This window comes from Centropristis striata, chromosome 15 (genome assembly GCF_030273125.1).
Source record: "Centropristis striata isolate RG_2023a ecotype Rhode Island chromosome 15, C.striata_1.0, whole genome shotgun sequence".
Lineage (NCBI taxonomy): Eukaryota > Metazoa > Chordata > Actinopteri > Perciformes > Serranidae > Centropristis > Centropristis striata.
In genome coordinates, this window is record NC_081531.1 from 18259377 (window position 1) to 18279854 (window position 20478).

Genomic DNA, 20478 nt, shown 5'->3' on the forward strand with positions numbered 1-20478 from the left:
AGCATCTGCTAAATGACTAAATGTAAATGTAATGCACAAACTGACACTAAACAGGCCATAAATAACATATCCCAAGTGTTTAATACACGTTTTACTCACCTTACTTTGGAAAGAATACGTGTGAAGGAGCCGCTCCTTCACACTTACTAGTTGTCCACACTAGTACCTCACATTAGGATTTTTCTTTTAATGATCTGATGATGTTTCACAGCACAAAAACATAATTGAACCATAGTATAGGCCTGTGTTATTAAAATTATTTTGATATATTTTAGCCTTGTTTCTTTCTGTCAGTTTGAGATTGTAAATGGCTCTTACTATATCACACATTAGCCTTAGCTGCAGTTGAGAAGAAGCCAGTTCAGTTGTTTTAGCTAAAAAATAAAAATAAAAAACGCCTTTGTAACTGAATTAATGTAAAACTGACCTGGATTCTGCAAGTGAAGTGATTTTATCAGCTTTTCAATTCTTTGCTTCAGCTTACAGTTCACATCATCCTCGCCCAAAAAATGGCCTTATCTGTTGTTAGGTGCTGTTCTCTAGTGGCCATAATAATTATGATGAGAGCAAAGTCAGGAGTAAGGATATAGTGTCAGTATAAAGAGTGACTGTCTGAAACTGGCAACACAGGCAACTAGTAAAATGACATGGTTAAATAGGTAGACCATGTAACATAATTGAGTAACACTTATCTGAATACAAACCAATATATTTTTCTAGAAGTTTTGGTGTGTCAACATACCCTTCCTTTTCTAAAAAAATAACGGTAACACTTTCTATGAAGACTACATCTATAGTGCATTATGAGCGCATTCATAGTGAATTATAATGCTCATTATAATCAATCACAATGCATTATGACTGCACTCATAAACACATATAAAGCTTCATGATGCACTATATCAACAGTTATAAATATAGCTTATAATGACTTATAAATCCAAGTGTCTTATGAGTGCTCTTGACTGGTTATAAACTACAGGCTGACTGATGAGGCTTATAATACATTACAACTACTCATACCCCTCTATACACACACCTCAACAATCAATTGTTGTAAGGACTCATAGGATGCCATAAGTAGAAATAAATGATCAATGTATGCTTTAAGTAAAGTGAGGTTCATCTAGACGCATCTATAATGCAGTATAGCTAATCATGATGTTTCATTGTTGGCGTTAAGTAAAGTGTAACACATTTTCATGCATTTAAAAGAAGCTATGCTGCATCATAAGTCATTTCGTCAGATACCAAATATAGAGAATTACACTAAGATTAGGAATGTAACGGTAAAGCTCAGTTTCAACCTGTAGGGGGCAATCCACGTGCATATTTTGTCCACAAAATGTATATTTTTAAGATTCACAGATTTGGAGCTCAATCAATCACCAACACTACTTAATACGTAGATATAAGGGTTTACATATGAAAACTTTGGTTTTGGGATTTAATTACAGTTTAAGGAATAAAACCAAAAAAAGAGAAAAAGACAGTACATTTTTCAAGCTTTATTTCAGCAATTAAAACAGTCTCAATCAACCAATATGCACGTGGATTGCCCCCTACAGGTTGAAACTGAGCTTTACCGTTACATTCCTAATCTTAGTGTAATTCTCTATATTTGGTATCTGACGAAATGACTTATTATGCAGCATAGCTTCTTTTAAATGCATGAAAATGTGTTACACTTTACTTAATGCCAACAATGAAACATCATGATTAGCTATACTACATTATAGATGCGTCTATATGAACCTCACTTTACTTAAAGCATACATTGATCATTTATTTATACTTATCGCATCCTATGAGTCCTTATAACAATTGATTGTTGAGGTGTATGTATAGAGGGGGATGAGTAGTTGTAATGTATTATAAGCCTCATCAGTCAGCCTGTAGTTTATAACCAGTCAAGAGCACTCATAAGACACTTGGATTTATAAGTCATTATAAGCTATATTTATAACTGTTGATATAGTGCATCATGAAGCTTTATATGTGTTTATGAGTGCATTATGATTGATTATAATGACCATTATAATTCACTATGAATGCGCTCATAATGCACTATAGATGTAGTCTTCATAGAAAGTGTTACCAAAATAACTATATCCTAAAACTGTAGCAGTAGCTGTATTTCCATTCAAGTCAAATCAAATTTTGAAGCTAATTCGTATTAAAGAAAAATGTGAATTAGGCTCTTTTCGATCAACTGGATTTGAGCGAATAAACAAAGCTGCATAAACGTGTTTTTGTCAGAAGATGGCAGTGTAATGTATTCTGTATGATAATCTGTCAGTAAACAGTAGAAGAAGTAGAGATTGAGCAAGAGACAAAAACAAACTAAAAGAGGTTGCTAATAGGAAAACTCTGACCCAGGAGAGATGAAGAGAAGTCTTCAGGAATTGGATTCAATTGGGCAACTTTTAGTTGTTCTTTCATGTCAGCTCATCTTGACCGACAGAGTGGAAACATCTGATCAGTCATGTGAGTTCAATGTTCACTACGCCAGAACTTATTCAGAAAGAGCATTTAGGGCATTATTTTTTTTTTTTTTAAAGACAAAAAACACCTCAAGCGAATGTTATAACTTTTATGCGCATTTTCAACAGTTTGATCGTATTTTGGTGTTCCCATCAAGCTTTTCTCATGCAAATCTTCAAAATGTGCATAGAAATACGTTGATGGAAACACGACTAGTGTGACTTTTTTCACAATATTAAATTGTATGGTCATATTTGTCATTTTGAGTGATTGGCAAACAACCAAATCTTGAAGTTCTAGTTTGAGGATGTGTTATATGATTATGTGGTTAACAGAGTTAACAGAGCACATAACAGAATTTAAACCTCTGTGTTTGTCTGAAATGCATGTTGGGAGTCATAGTTGACTTCTCCCCTTCAGCTGTTTATGTCCACAGCCTTGAACAGTTGACTTTTTAAAGAAGAACCTCCCTGACAGCTACAGACAGAACGTAGGCTACTGAGAAACAAACAAACACATTGTTGGTGTTGCTCTCTTGTGTGAAATCAGCCTCAGACATGTCTTCAGAAATGTGGTCGAAGTTGTTCAAGAGCTGGACTTGTCGCATGGTTTTTACTTTGATTTACTTTTGATGAGAACCTCAGCTTATTCTGTGAGTCTAATGTAATCATCAACGCAGAGGTCCTGAATATAAAAAGTGATCACATGAGAGGAATAAACTGGAGCTACTCCAGTGAAGTGACTGCATCACTAATGCTGAAGAGCTGCATGATGAAGAGCCACTTCTGCTAGCAGCGGTTTTAGTTTCCTTCATGTTGGCAGCTTTTCCTGAGAGAGACGTGAATATTTCAGCAGCGACGGAGAGGAAACACAGTTTGTTCATCTGCACTGTAAACCCCAGAGGAATGCATCTGCCTCCTCAGATCAGAACCAGTCGACCACAGTCATGTTTGTGTGTTTGTATGTGCGGTGTTTACAAATGTGTGCGTACTGAAGACGTCTCTGACATCTGAATCTACACAGAGATATGGAGAACAGGATCATAAGCTAAGGCATAAAACTTTCAGCCTGGAACACATGGCTGCTGATCTGAAGTATTCAGATCCTTTACATGTACAGGATCTGAATACCTAACCATACTATAGTATACTATATTTTCAAATACTATTGCAGAAAAAAGTTATGAAGTATTCAAAGTAAATTCTACTTCAAGTATCATGAGTAAAAGGTTGGTCACTGCCATAGTTAAATTATTGTATAATGATACACATTATTATATTATTACAGATAAAGAAGCAAAGAAGAAGCATTTTAATGTTAAATTTGGTTTAAATACCTTTATATGGCTTTCAGTGCTCAGTACTCAGACATTATAAACTGCTTATAATACTTATACACATTTAAATGCATTATAAACTGCTATTTTGTAGTCCTGCAAGCTCAACTTACTTCAGTAAAAGTACAAAAGTATCAGCATCAAAATGTACTTAAAATATCAACAGAAAAAGTGCTTGTTATGAAGAATGGTCCCACTCAGATTGTTTTATATTATATAGATATATAATATATTGCATTATTAATATTGATGCATTTATGTAAGCAGTGTTTTAATTTTCTCAAAGTAGGGCTCATTTTAACAATTTATTGTACTGTGATAAGGTTTTAAAAAAAAGATTTAATCACTTTAAATGTATCATGTTTTTCATGTTAAATCTTGACCTGAAAAGTAACTAAAGCTGTCGACTAAATGTAGCAGAGTAAAAAGTACAATATTTGCTTCGAAAATTCAGTGGAGTAGAAGTATAAAGTTACATGAAATGGAAATTCTCAAGTAAAGTACATCTACCTCAAAATTGTACTTAAGTACAGTTCTTGAGTAAAAGTACACTCCACCACTGCTGTCAAATAAACATAGTTTAGTAAGAGCTTAAAATAGCCTAACATTGAGAAATAGTCAGTTAGCTTTCAAGTACCTCTATATTGTGCAGTGCTTGACTAAATGTTTTCTTTCTCGGTTGTCCCTGCAATGAAAAACGGCATTTTCTCCAATTTTGGAAAAATCTCCAAATCCCTCAGTCACGTGGAACATATGTAGTGATTTAAAAACTAAACCACGATCTTTTCCTAAACCTAACCAAGTACTTTTTTTTGCCTAAATCTAACCAAACGGTAACATTTCACAAAATGACCACATGTTTTAAAAATGTTGTAATTTAGATTTGAGTACATGTTGATACCCTGATACAGTTTTTAGGAGATGCTAACGTAGGTAACCCTTTTATGGTTAGTATTAGTGGGTAGGAACAAACAACCATTGTGGAGGGGTTGGAGGACTTGTTGAATATTTTACCACTGGGTGTATATGTGTATTTGGATGTGACACATATTCTCCCTGATAGAGGACAGAGTAACAGAAACATTACTGTAGGATTAATGCAGTCTCTTGCTCTGTGGTGCAGGAGGCGGGCTGGCAGAGATCACACTGACCTTTGACAGCGCCAGGGTGATGTACGGCTTCTGCAGCCTGAAGGATCCCACCGCCGCTCTGCCACGATACATCCTCATCAACTGGGTGAGTCGCCGGGCCATTGGGGGAGGGCACACACACACACACACACTACACATAAACACTACAATGTCCTCAAAGGTGGAGAATATCTAGGTCATTAAGGGTCACAGCACATTTTTAATTTAACCATTTTTTCAATAAGGACACCATGTCACCAATGGGCCGGACCTAAATACAGGTTCACTCTACATCATCCAATCACAGAGCTGCAGCCTCAGCAGCTCTGTGATTGGATCATATTACTTCTCCTGCCTGTAGCTGCTGCAGCATTAAAGGCTGCAGATGTAATGCAAAATGCTGATGTCACCACCTGCAGGTAAAAAGATTAATACTTCCTGTAATTTTGACACTGGCACCACCTGCAGGCAATGACAGTTTCCTGTTATCGTATTGTTGTGCAATGAATTGATCTAATATCATATCGTGATGAAACCTGTGATTTACACTTCTAGTGGTTTCAATAAGAAAGCAGTGGACTTTCATGCTGTAATGAGTATGACAGTGATGAACATGCAGTAACAGACCAAACAGAGAGGGAAAATAAGAGCCGAGTCAGCACACATGTGTAACAGAACCAGAGAAATTTGTCCACCAATTAATTCATGATGGAAAGGAAATGTAATAGGAAGAAATTAATAATTTGTGATTTTGGAACTCATTTGATTGCATTTAGAGTCTCCAACAGAGTGTGTTAATAGCATTTAAACACAGTCTGAATTCGTCTGAGAGCCTTAAGATGAATGTTTTGCTTTCTGAACCTGACAACAGCCGAAGGCGCCCTGAGAGAGTGCATCTACATAATGACAGAGTGCAGAGAGGAGGAGAGACGGGTGTAGATCAGAGTGGTAGAGTGAAGAGAAGATGTGGAAAAGAAGTAGAGAGGTGGAATTAAACAACCTGGTGGCCTAGAAATTAAGTTTATATGTGACTAATTAGTTTTGCCAACTTTGAGGGAAACATAATTGCTGTCTGGCTTATGTTCATAAGCAAAGTTTTTTTTTTTAATAACATGCCAACCCATGTGTCTGCAAAGTTGAACAACAAATATGTTTTAAAACAAATCATTCAACATATTTGTAAAGTCTTGGAATATAATTTGCCACATTTGCTGATGTTGTTTACTGATAAATTATAACAATATCTACATGTAATGTCCATAGCACCACTCAGTGATCATTTCGTGGGGGGTTTTGTGTTTCTATGCTGATGAAAAAGTATAATCGTGATGGAATTAAGTACCCTTTAAATATATTTACTGTTGCAAATACGGACATGAGAAATGGGATTTCAAGGACTGAAAGCGATTGAGAGATCTGGTAATTACAGTAAATTGAGACAGGGAGATAAAGAAAGAGCGATTGGTATTTAAATGACTCCGTCATAATGTAGCACAGCAACACTAACAGGCCAGAGGGCACCAGACTGTAGCAAAACAGACCAAACTTGGCTGAAATACGCTAGAAATGAATACAAAAATGTATTGAAAATGAACAGAATTACACCAGAAACGCACTTAACAGGGCAAAAATGTGTTAGATATACTGAAAAAACATTGAAACTATCTTTCTTCCTTTCTCTGTCTGAACACACAGATAAAGTGGTTAAATGTTGTTATTGAGAGATAAATTGCATGAATTCAGATGAGATGAGGCCGTTTTCCACAGTTTCTTTCTCTCTGTAATTGCTGCTAACTGCATTTGTATTGTGATGGTTTGAATGAGCCGTGATTACTAAATGACATCCTGCCTGTTATAATATAAACTGTTTTGAATGAGAACATGACCACCACTGAACAAAAGGCCCTAATGAGACCGGAACGTGGAGCGAACTGTCCTCGTTATGATGATCACTTGAAAGAAGAGTTAAATGAAAGCAGCAAAGAAAAACATCCGCTCTGCGATGTTACCGGTGCTTTTGAGCTTTATATTGCATCTTTTTGAAGGTTACCATCTCTCCTGTTTCTTCTCTACACCCCCTTCCTTCTTCCTCTCTCTTAGGTTGGGGATGATGTGGCCGATGCCAGAAAGTGTGCCTGTGCCAGCCACGTTGCCACCATCGCAGACTTCTTTCAGGTCAGACCCACCACGACACTTTAACATATTCCTCAATAACAACAAACAGAATATCTTTTATGTTTTTAAGGATTTGTTTTATGTACATGTTTATTTGCTTATTGGTCAGTTATTTGATCAGATCATAAACATTTCCCACCCACAGTTTTCACCCTTGGACGTCAAGTGTTGTGAGGTTGTGTGTGCGTGAATGTATGAATGTGCACATGCTTGGTCTGCTGTAGCTTTGGAGGACCACAACTTGGTCTTGGAAATAAATATTTACATCTACTTTATCAGTAACATTAGTACACTACAGCTTAGTAAGAACTGTGCAATTTAGGGATTAGCCCTTTATTGGTCAGGAATCATATTTGGCAACTTCAACGGACATCCAAAACAAGGTTCCCATGCCTCTCCGTCAGGTCGTAGAACCACATGGTTTTCTCAGGCTACGTCACAGATAGTGACACAATAGGCGCTTTTCCATGAGGTACTTTTCCCTCTAGTGAACTGCTATGGGTGTGGCTTGGGAGAGAGGATCCACCCAAGATCCACCCAACTTCACCGGTTAGCTGACGCTTTTGTCCAAAGCAACTTACCTGAAGGTGCTAGCCTTAGACCACAGGAATCAAGTAAGTACATAACTTCTAAGAGCCAACTGTACATCTTCAGTCTGCGGCGGAAAATGTATAGGCTGTCTGAGGTCCTGATGTCGGTGGGGAGCTCGTTCCACCATTTGGATGCCAAGACAGAGAAAAGAAGTGTGGAAGTGGTTTTGAGGCGAGTTGATCCACGGAGGGTGGGGGTTGCCAGCTGTTTGGCTGATGCAGAACGGAGAGGACGAGCAGGGGTGTAGGGTTTGACAAGGTCCTGGACATAAATTGGGCCTTAACCATTTGCAGTGGAATACGCCAGAGCTAGAAGCGGGTTTTGAAGCGTATCTGCGCAGCCACTGGTAACCAGTGTTGGGAGCGGAGGAATGGTGTTGTGTGTGAAAATTTGGGAAGATTGAAGACCAACCGAGCAGCTGCATTCTGGATGAGTTGCAGAGGTCAGATGGCTTTGGCAGTCTGACCTGCCATGAGGGAGTTGCAGTAGTCCAGGCGTGAGATGACAAGCGCCTGGACCAGGACCTGAGCTGCCTTCTGAGTGAGAAACGGGGGATCCCTCTGATGTTATGCAGCAAGAATCTGCAAGATCTGGTGGTAGCAGTAATGTTTGCATTGGGGGACAGTTGGTTGACAAGAGTCACGCCAAGGTTTCTGTGGAGGCAACCACTGTGCTCTGGACAGTGATGTGGAGGTCAGTGGTGGGAGAGCCCTTCCCTGGGAGGTAAAGTAGCTCAGTCTTTCCCAGGTTGAGTTTAAGGTGGTGTGAGGACATCAGGACACCTGAGTCGGTTAGCGGCTCAGAAAGTACCTATCTCTGGTAGGTACTTTTCTGAGCCGCCACTAACATAGTCGACGTTGACTGGATACGGTTGAGACGTGAGTAGAACTTGACACAACCACAACATAACAGAGACATTTTTAAAAGAAATAGGCAGAGCAGACTGACTGAGACGAGAAAACTGAGAACAAGAACCCAAAGAAGAGAAGACGATAGACTAAGGAAAAAAGGCCACTGACAAGCGTTGGCCTGTTGTTAATGACGTCACAGTCAAAATTGTCACTGAATAATCACGTAAGTGTTGCAAAACTATTTACATCACATTCGTACTCCGTTGGTTAGCCGCTACAAAAGTACCTGTATGGGAACAGAGGCTGAGGGGAATTAACTAATGGGCGTAGCCAAAACACCAGAAGTTCTCAGTGGAAACACGCCTCATGGCATCTGACCAATTAGTTATGACTATATTGACCTTGATTAGGTTGCTTAGCATGAGCCCTTCATATTTATATTGAAGGGTTTCTACAGTAGCCTAAAATGGACAAACCAAAAACTTTTCTAGAGAGGGCATTTCGCATATTTACATTACCTGAAGGCCACTGTAGTTCTCTGACACTCTTGGAAAGGGAGGGGTATTCAGTAAATTGCCTCTAAATCCTACACACTACTCCTTTAACCTGTGTTGCTTTGTCTTAAAGGTATAAACTTCACCTGCTCAGCTCAGTCTGAACTGCACCTGAACACCACTAGAGGTCACCGTTTCTCAGATTTAACTTAAACCTGCAGTACCCCTGGTTTAACCACCGTCTCTGGGTTTAACTCATATTATAAATGTCAGTGGAAGGACATATTTCTACACCACATATCAGTTTAACTTAGTTAGTTAAATATTTCACCATGTTTGATATTATGAAGTATTATAAAATATTAAACTCACACGTATGACTCCTGGAGGAGGGTTACCATCATATGATTATTATGATCTAATGCAGCAGATCTGAAGAAATTATGTTGGTTTCATAAACTGCTTAGATTTTTTGTGACATACAGAATGTTTGAATATTCATCTACTCAATCAACTCTCAGTGGAAAAGAAGCTTCAGCACATTAAACCTGTAGGAGGATCAAGTGTGTGTGTGTGTGTGTGTGTGTGTGTGTGTGTGTGTGTGTGTGTGTGTGTTTGCGTTACAGTGCATGACTAATACCAGCTCTTTTTAAAGTAATCTCTCATTGCTGAGTGCTCCGAGCCAAATGACAATCCTCTCACCCACCGAGTGTGTGAGTGTGTGTGTGTGTGTGTGTGTGTGTGTGTGTGTGTGAGTGTGTGTCAAACACAGCAGTGTATTCACACCTGTGCACCTGCCTGAGTGAGTGTATATTTTTGGACTTGAAAAGTAGACAAAAAGATTTTAGAGAGAGGAGACGTTTTATTAATTTATATATATATATATATATATATATAATTATATGCATATGTGTGTATACACAACAGCCAAATTAATGTGTGTTTGTGTGTGTGTGTGTGTGTGTGTGTGTGTGTGTGTGTTTTTAAGTGTCATTATTGTAAGTGGCAGTCCTCACTCCCTCACTCCCACACAATCTTGACTTCACACACAGATGGAGCTTTCAATGGCCCTTTTTGGGGTACTAAACACCCACACCTACACACATAGTCCCAAAACACTTTATTGACATGACTATATATTACTATACAATTTACTATACAAGACAATCGATCATATTAAATACAGAAATAGAATTTGATAAAATCTAGTAAGACCTGTCCAATAAAGAGTTGATTAATACATGAAATGGCTTTGTTGGCCATAATCAAAAATGAAAAAATACATACTTGTAATACTTATCAAGTATTTTTAAGATACAATACATTGTTTACAATTAAATTAATTTTCTATCTATTTCCCTTTAACAAATCAAACAGGTTAAACGTGCAGTTACCAACCACATAAAGCAGTTTTTACAAGTATACATATCACTATCACTGTATCCTGGAATAAGATCTCAGTAAGCAACGGATAGAGTGATGTATAACAGACTTTTTCAGCCTGTTGTGTTTGAATGAAGGGACTGTTAATCGCCTATTGGAAGGCAGAAGTCTGAGCATTTTTATGAGATTATTTCTTAGTTTCTTTTGTTCAGACAAGGGTAAGTAGGAGATGTGTTTCGACTGACAACTTCAGTCTTCTTCAGAGGTGTCAGCTGATCGCTGTGACGTGTCTTTTTGTGGAGTTCCACAATAGAGATCAGAAGACGGGGGAATGCAACAATAAACCGGGATGAAGGAACATACATGCTCTCACACAAGACCTGCCAGTTGTCAGGTTGACCACGCCCCCCGTCGGTCCTTGCAGTAGAGCGTCCCAGGTTTGTGAGAGCATGTATGTTCCTTCATCCCTGTTTATTGTTGTATTCCCCCATCTTCTGATCTTTATTGTGGAACTCCACAAAAAGACACGTCACAGCGATCAGCTGACACCTCTGAAGAAGACTGAAGTTGTCAGTCGAAACATGTCAGGTAAAAAAACATCTCCTACTTACCCTTGTCTGAACAAAAGAAACTAAGAAATAATATTCAGAAGTAGACAAAATTAATTTGCTGGAAATATTTTTATGAGATGCTTGAAAGCAGCCTGCCACAGGTTGGCTGTTATAGTCTCACAGATAGTAAAGAATGACACCCTGAATCACTGATTTCAAAAACAATCTGTCTAATGCCTCCAAAAGGTCTTAGTGCACGAAGAAAGCAAGTATGTTGCTGTATTTTCTTCCAAATGAAGCAAAAACTTGCCCATTAACAATATTAATAACAAGAAGGTAATGGGAAGAGGAATCACAGTGATAATCATGAATAAAATAAAATACCTGTCTCTCTACAGGGGGTGGAGGTCACCGTCAATGCCAGCAGTCTGGAGGACATCGACCCGTCAGCCATCGGGCAGCGGCTGACCAACGGGATGGCGGCGGTGGCGAGTCCAGTCATGAGCCGTCTGAGAACCCGAGAGGAAGAGAAAGGAGACGTGGTACGCAGCGAGAGACACAGAGTAGACTCGCACATATCAAATCATTTGTTTTTAGACCTGTCTCTTTGTCTGGCCGCATACTTCCACATACTTACTGTGAGGTTGAAATAACTTGCTTTCATGGTACATAAAACTTTTGTTTTGTAACTTGTGATTGGATTACTTCAATCTAAGTGCCACATGTTTTACTTTTTCATTTTGTAATAACTGATGCAAAGCTACTGTATGTTGCTTGAATCAATACAGGTGGTACATTTATAGAAAAGAAATTCAATTTAATTGGCTATTGCTGTTTCTTCAAATTATTCAGCCCTAATGTGTCCTAAGTGCTGTAGGTTTGAATCTCTAACAGACCTTTTTTTATATTTTTTAAAAGATTTTTCCCGGCTTTGTGAAACCGGGGCCTGATGTTTTTATGGTTGCACCATAATATTTTATATTATTCACATATTTAGTGTATTTGAATACTTTGAGATCTGCAGGTGCATCTCAATATATTAGAATATCATGGAAAAGTCCATTTCAAGTAGTTCAAGTCAAATAGCCCCAACCAAGTATTGAGTACATATAGCTGGACATACTTTTCAATGGCCAACATTTCCATATTAAACATACGTTTTAAAATTGGTCTTTTGTAACATTAATTTTTTTTTGAGAAACTGAATTTTAGGTCTTCATTAAATGTAATCAATAATCATTATAATTAGAATACATTTAATAAATTAAGGCTTGAAATGTTTCATTCTGTGTGTAATGGATCTATATAATGTGTTATTTCCACTTTTTGAATTGAATTACTGATATAAATAAACTTTTCTATGATATTCTAATTTATAAGGATGCACTTGTACACACAGAGCTCCATGTATTTGTACTGACTGGAGCAGAGACCTGCAGGGAACAACTTTTAATTAAAAACAGAGTTCACACTGAACATTTCCGAGGTCAGATAGATTGACAGTGTTTCTTTGTGGGAAACTATAAAAGCAGCTCTCAGATAAAGACAGAAACTGACACTTGTGGTCAGTAAAATTCTCCTGGCTGTTCTTGTGGCTAATGAAACTCAACCTTTGTTTGTGTCTCTCTGTCTTCCCTGACGCAGGGCACAGTGTACGAGAAGACCAATGCAGAGGTGGAGATGAAGAAAATCAATAGAGAGGAGTTTTGGGAGCAGGCCAAGGTATGTGTGAATGGGGAAAGAAGGAGGATGTGAGTGGGGGTAAAAGACGAAGGAAGGAAAAAAGGTTTCACATTTCAGTACTTTATTGAATTTGTCTGAATGAGAAAGAAAAAAACAAAAAACAGTAAAATGACTCACTCAAAAGTCACATAGTACATTCAACAAAGTATAAAATAGAGGTAATAATCCTTACCCATAAAAGAAGAAAAGGGGTATGATTGAGACGAGGGAAAGGACAGTCGAATCCTGTATCATTAGTAAAAAAAAGCAAAGTTAAGCATAGTTCTGATTTAACAAAAACTAATGCACATAACTAGAGCATAGTGAATACAGTCAGTCAATGTTGAAACCTGAGAATGGTCTGTAAACTGTGTTGGATGTTTACAACAGACAGTTTGACAAGCTAATCATTTAACCTTTTTAACCCATCAGGCTTTGGTGATGTCATTGTGTTGTCAGATCTCAGCCAGGAATGTTTTTACTGATATAAATGGCAACTTAAAGTACTGAAAAAAAACCTGACTCAAATTGTCATAAATCTGAATGATTTATATTTACTTATAGTTTGTTTTTTTCTGAGGAAAAATATAAAGTGCAAGAATTTTTAGGGAACCTACATTGTCAGAAACATTTCATCGTGTCACTTCTAATCAAGGGTTTATTCTCAATAGTTTTTTAAAAAGATCGCTATCATTGAGTAGTATCAGTCTTCTTATCTAACTCTTCCTCTTAAACTGATTAGTGCCTATATACAGTTAATGTGAATCCCACTTGTGGTTGGAGTAGGGGACGTTGCAGCATCCTTCAGCTGTGTTGCCTTCAGCACGTTCAAACTAAATGTAAACTGACAGCGTGCTTCATTAAGCTGCAGGAGGTTCACTGGATCTGCCCTTCACAGAAACTGTAGAACATTACGAATTAACTAAATAAATTGATTAGTGGACCAAAAAGTTATTTGTTTACAATACTTTTTTAAAGATTTGTTTTATTTTTTTGATTGAACAAGACATCTCAAGACATCATGTCATACTCAGAGAAATTAATGTATATTTTGTTCTCTCTCCAGCGCGAGGAGGAGGTAAGGAAGGAGGAGGAGAAGAAGAAGGCAGCAGAGGAGCGGCAGCGCTTCGAGGAGGAGAGAATGGAGCTGGAGAGGAAAGAGCAGGAGAGCCGAGAGCTGAGGTACCGCGAGAGAGAGATGCAGATCGAGGAGCACAGGTGAGGAACAGACAACAATCACACAAAAATCATCAAATCATGCTCATAAAGATTAAGATTCAGTTATTTTGGCATACAGTGAATGTGTCCTCTGCATTTAACCCATCCTCTGTCATGAACACGGATGTTCTTCGATAAGTGACATTTACATGTAAATTGAGTCATAATTTTTAAATGCACAATATGTAATTTGCTGCCACTTTGGGTCTCTCAATCAAAACAATAACAAAAGACAGAGTTTTTTGTATATATATATATATATATATATATATATGAGTTTCAGAGAGAATGAGCTAATCTGTGTGTGTTTTGTGTGTGAGAACAGGAAGAAGATGCAGGATGAGGAAGAGGCCAAAGAGAGGTTGCGGAGCCAGACCACCATAGTAAGTTTTTGTTTTTTAAATCTGTAATCATAACACTGCTGGTTATTAATCATGCATTGTGTTGACAAGTTGAGTGTCCAAAAAGTTCAATAGCGACATCATATATTAGTCATTCACTTCATAAGTACAATTATACACGTTTGTTTTATCACATATCTGCATTTATAGCCTGAGCTAATTCACAACACTTAAATTAAAATAACAAGATTCTTTTTATGCATTGGGTTTTTTAAATTTCTGTTTCGGCATCTTTTGCCAATCAAAGCAACACTTCCCTTCCCAAAAAGCCGTGCAGACACGGTTTGCACGCCTCTGGTTTTTGTCACGCTGCGACAAAAAAATGAAATCAATTTGTCTGACAGTGGGGTTTGTTTTTGAAGGAGTGATTATATGCCGCGTGTGCTTTACAAAAATTTAAAGCCTGGCAGTGAGAACATGTTCTGTGCATCAGTGTGTGTGTGTATGTATGTGTGTGTGTGTAGTTTTTTTTCTCATCTTGCAATCAGCTGCCTGCTGCGTCATGTCACAGCTGTGATATTTCAGTTTATCTTGTGAACATCTTAATCCGTCTTTGTGGCAAGTTGATACAAGCACAGCAGTTGGAATGCCTTTCTGAAGGAACTTTAGGCATTATTTGTTACTGATGGAAGTGGAGAAGAAACCAACAGGTTGTCAACAACTGGGCTGCTTCCCCAAATAATCATAATCCTAATTTCTAGCGGCGCTGCAACAAGAAGTACCTTGATTCTCACAATATTACAAGATCATGTGACATCCAACCAACTTGAAAGGATTCAAGTAATACTTTGTTTTTGCATCGCTGGTCTGTGTCTTCTGAGAAGCTATATACTGGCAGCGGTCGGAAGAGTATTTCTTCACTGAAAGAAGAACAGCACTGAAGGCTTTTTTTGAAAGAAAATAAATGTTCTCTCTTCTCCCAGCTGGCTTCTTCAAGAGGAAAAAACAGTTTCCGGGGACCATTTCCCCAATGTATGTAATAAAACATCTGGCACATCAGGTTAAGGAGAGCAGAGTGTTTACCTGATACTTTGCACCACTTTTATTTTGTTTCTTTTGATGAATCATGGAACTGTTTGTCCAACAAATCAGATTTATAAGCAACTAACAAACTTTAACAGCCAATTTAGTTTGCAAGAACATGTAAGGATGCTTGGAGGACATTTTATCACTACTTTAGGAAAAGCTCATGTATAAAGATCTATTCACTGCTCTGTTTACAGGAAAGATGCTTAAAAAGCACACAAACTACTGAATGGGAGAAAAGCCTTTAATGCATTGAACTGACTTTTCTTAGAAAAGAAAAGGCCTTAGAAAATACTTGAAAAAGACTTTCCTGGAAAAGCAGCTTAATTTTTTTTTTTTTACCCCTGCTTTAGGTTGGAATCCTCAAATTACTGTTTTTTCTTTAGCATCTTCATTTGTGTTCTTCTTCCCTGCAGGTATCAGAGCCGAGCCTCGATGACCTCAACCTGAACAAGAAGGAGACTGAGGTAGAGGTGCGTCTGACTGAGCACCTTCACATAAGTAGAATTAAAAGCACATTTTTGGAGTAACTGAAGTCTTCTATAAGGACAGAAATGACTATTTTTGATGTATCCCTCATTGGAAATATTGAACCTTCCTCCAGGATTATGCTTAATTAAAACATTCACAAATATTTGTTTATTAGCTTAACATTGAGGAGCTCTAAACACTCAGACTGCACTATAGCACATATTTAACTGTGTGTATTTCCAGGAGGCGAAGGCCATCATCGCTCAGCGGTCAGGAAACCCCCGAGAGTTTTTCAAGCAGAAGGAGAGAGCCATGACCATCAGTGTTGACACCTCACCCGTCTCCGTCCACAGGACCGGTAAACACTTAAACCTCCCAATTAGGTTCACTTTATTCTCATGTTAAACTGGAGCAACACAAAATCTTATTGTAAATAAACTATAAAGTCTGAGGCTGTTATCCATTAAGATGTTTATAGTAATGTGTTAAATATTCTTGTGAAACAAGGACAATAATCTAAGCAAAAAACTCAAAAGAAAGAAAATTGTGGGCCATCCACAGTCTTAAAAAAGTTCTCAAACCAGGACAGGAAATGTTTTTTATGTCACAGCCATCTCAGCAGGAAAGTCAGAAAATACAATTTTTCTGTGGGGTTTTAAAGGTAAGATTATTATTTTTATACCCCTAAATTCATGCACATTACATTGTGACAGAAAGTTTTTTAACAGTAAATATCTTCCTCCAACAGTGGTGGGATAAGTCCACACTGTGAAATGTGCCATTCTGCGTAATAAGGACCTCTGCATTTGATAATGCATACTTTTACTTAATAAACATTTTAAATGCAGGCATTTTACTTGTAGTTGAGTATATTTAAACTGTGGTATTTGTGCTTTTACTTAATTAAAGGAATTGAGTACATCTTCCACCACACCACGAGTACAATTAGGCTACCTCAGAATTGACTTTACTCCACTGGCCACCAATATGTAGCTAAAAGAACAGACTGCTTCAGCTGTAAATCCACCAAAGCCTCCAGGTGCAGCCCTTAAAAGCAGTTTCCTGACCTGGTTCAATGTCAAGTCTCTGCTGGAGAGATCACACATCTGAAGGAAACCCCAGGAGGGAGGAGGGAGGGACAGAGGGATGCCGTGGGAGGGAGGGTTCATGACGTCTGAATCATCGTGTGTCAAGATCAACATGTCATTCATCACGTTCAGCCTCTCCTCAGCTGTTGCTTATGGAAGCCCATTCCTGCCAAAAAAAAATCCTGTTAGTCATAATAATGTTTACACAATCTCTTACTGGTGGAAATGGGGTTCCATAGTTGCTTCCTCAGAACTAATGTGTCATTTTCAGAGATGCTTAAATATGGCAAAAGGTTTTTGTAGAATAATTAATGATCAAGAGGAAAAAGCTTTAAGTTCACATCTGGAATCACAAAATGAACCTGAGCCGACCCTGTAAAACCACCGGTCGGCCTCTCTTCTCACTGTTGCATGGCTGCTTTTGAGTCTTGTGACATATTTTAACCATTTTTAGCTTTTCAATGTGACTTTTAAAAAGTTGTTGTATGTTGTTGTGTGGTGCGTTACTGCTTGTCAAGACCCTGCTTCAAAATCTCAGTGGCAGGGGATAGTTGCACCTTCACTTCTCTTATATTTTTGGCCCACACTTTCACTTAAATCCTGCCTGGTTTGTCCTCTGAGAAAAGGACGCAAACTGTTGATACTCATTTATGTCACCTTTAATTAACCATGCATTAAATAAGCTTAAAGGGCAGTAATAAGTCCTTAACAGACTTTTTTGTCCCTTAGGCTTCATACAATCAGGCTGCACATACGTTCTATTTGATACAAGAGTTGAGTTTTGCTTTTCTGTGCATCTTTTAAATAGGTGAAATTGTACCAAAAATCCTAACTCAATGTTTAAGGCACTTTAAGGCTATGTTTGGACCAACTTTACCACCTCTCATCAAATGGACCTAGTGATTGAAACACAGAATAGAAAAACACAGAATAAAGCAGTTACAAAACTTTCAAAGTTCAGAATGACCAAGATCTAAAAAGTTTACAAAAATGTGGCTTAAAATGAGATGTTACCTTGGTTAAAATTACAGATTTCTCTGTGTCTGAAAATTGTTGGAAATATTTGGGATAATGTAAGTTCCCCAACTCATCAAAATATACCACATATGTCTCATTTTAATGTGGAAATGTTAAATATTATACCTTTTAGGTAGGGTTAGTAATCATAAAGCTATTATTTATAACCAAGTTCAAAATAATGTTATTTCCAACAACCACGGAAGCAGGGGATTCATCCAAACACCAACATGTATTCAGTTTTCAGTGACTCAAAATTATATTTTTCTTTTCTGCACTTCAATATTCCAAAACATCAATTTTCTGCTTCAAAGGAGCAGAGATGGAAGTTAGACACTTGAGAATAAATTGCAACAAACTCCGTCAGCATTTAATTTCTGCCTAACTACATACTGTCTGCAGTCAGTTTGATTAAAGCCACACTAACCACTTTTCCTTCTTTCTCTCTTTTCTTTCTTGCGGGTTTTCTTCCTCCACCTCTACACTCATTTTACCCCACATTTGTGTTCACCATCCTCATTCCTTCTTTCCTATTTCAATAATTTCTTCATTTGTTTATTCATCCACTCCTCCACTCTTTGATTTCTCCATTTTGTGAAACCAATTATTTAATTTCCTCCTCTGGCACCTATCCATGTGTCTCTTTCTTCACCATTGGGTTCCCACAATCCTCTCTGCTTTTCACTATTTCTCTGGGGGTGAACTTCTTGTGTCTTGACTCTGACTTCTTCTGTCTTCCTTCTACTCTCTTGCTTTTTGTCTGTCTTGTCTTCCTGTCTCGTCCATCTTCCCCACATCTCTTTGTCCTGGTGCGTCGCTTCGTGTCCCTGTTATATGTGTATGTGTGTTTGAATCTTCGTGTCCGTGTGTGTGTGTGTGACTGTGTGTGCCGTCCTGACCGCCAGGCCGTTTGGACAGCCCGTTCTTGAAGCAGCAGCACAGTCCCAGCAGTCCGACTCCCCCACACCGGGGGGCGTCGCCCCTCCGCACCCCGCCACACGCACGGACGCAGCCCACCGCTGCAGCCGGTAGGTACAGCACATAACCGATAAACAGCAGAAGAAGAAGACAGATGGACACCAGCAGCTTGGTCGATTATCACTCCCCCCAACACAAATATCACTCCCCACATATATAGAGGCTGAAATCACAACAATACAGGATGAAACTGCATGTGAATTAAAAATTTGAAGGACTAAACGGTCTCTAAAGGACTTTTATATGCACACTTATATAACAGTATGAAAATCTAATATGAGGCCCATTGTTTCTTGAAACCAAAATAAGGTCTTTTCCAGGTCTATCAAACCAGAATATGATGTTTACATGCACAAAAACAATCACAAAACGCCCCCAAAAAACGTGCTCACATCCGCATAGTGGTGTGAAGGGTAAATCTTGAAATACTGAATTTAGGACTTCAGTAAAACCCCTTTAAGTGTTAAAGTGTTAATCAGCAATCAGTCACAGTGTATTTTTATGAAGGATGAAAAATGATACAAGTAGGAATAATTAATAAATCGCATACATACATTTCTGTATTTGTTTACGTTTTCATTAGTTTCTAAATTTTTCATGTTTAGTCAAAAATTATTACTATTACATATCTGGTTTGATATTCCCACATTTATTTTTAGATTTTCATATGTATTTATTTATTGATTTATATTGTATTCATTTATTTCTGCATCAGCCAAAAATGTCTAGTGTCCCAAAAATAAATAAATAGAAATACATAAATAAATGCAGAAATAATATACATTTCTAAATAAATAAGTACATAGAAATGTAAAAATAAATGTGGAAATAACTAAATAAATAAATAAAAATGTAGAAATAAAGAAATAAAACTGAAATACCTAAATAAATAATAGAATAAATATTACAATAGGGTCCTTGCACTGTTAGTGCTCGGTCCCTAATAAAAATCTAGAATTTCCATTTATGTTTATCTAATTATTTATTCATTTATTTCTTCTTATGTAATATTTCACGCTTCATATATTTCCACTAGGTTTAGATGAGACTTTATTGTTTAGTTTATTCAAGGTATTTATGTCTAGAATAAATTAATGAAACAAAACATTAAAAAAAAAAAGAGTATAATGAAAAACAGAAAAACATAAATAAAGATATTTTTAAATCCACATGCATTTTCATTATTTTACGGAGACCCTATAGCCTGGAAACATGGAATTTTTTATCTTGTGCACACTAGTTATAATCTTGCACACACAAGATAAATTATGTCACCTTATGGGACTTTAGGAGCTCCGTATCATTTCAGTTTTAGCTCTTCATTCTTAGAATCCATTTCACATAGCACATACAAACTTTCACACCCCCACATCACCGCACCAACCCTTTAAATCACCTCACCACCTCCTGCAGAATTTACCCCCAAACCCTGCCTCTGTTCCCCAACACTGAACAACAAATTCCATCTCCCCCTCACTTCTCAATGTTAGAAGCCAATTCCCATACTTTATCTAAAAGGAAATGGAAAAAAACAGGTCTGATTTTTTTTTCTTGACAAAGAA

General features: G+C 37.7%; 1 protein-coding gene across 4 annotated transcripts in view; it reads left to right on the forward strand.

The window, feature by feature from the left end:
* dbn1 (drebrin 1) overlaps positions 1-20478 on the forward strand; it is a 118495-nt gene that overhangs the window by 88824 nt on the left and 9193 nt on the right. For 2 of the 4 annotated variants that reach the window (XM_059352454.1, XM_059352456.1), the window contains exons 3-10: positions 4944-5056; positions 7051-7125; positions 11394-11537; positions 12640-12717; positions 13784-13935; positions 14261-14318; positions 15779-15835; positions 16077-16191. In XM_059352454.1, the coding sequence (XP_059208437.1) occupies positions 4944-5056; positions 7051-7125; positions 11394-11537; positions 12640-12717; positions 13784-13935; positions 14261-14318; positions 15779-15835; positions 16077-16191 (792 nt within the window). The remainder of the gene's footprint in view (positions 1-4943; positions 5057-7050; positions 7126-11393; positions 11538-12639; positions 12718-13783; positions 13936-14260; positions 14319-15778; positions 15836-16076; positions 16192-20478) is intronic. The other 2 variants (XM_059352455.1, XM_059352457.1) reach the window with 1 other exon arrangement.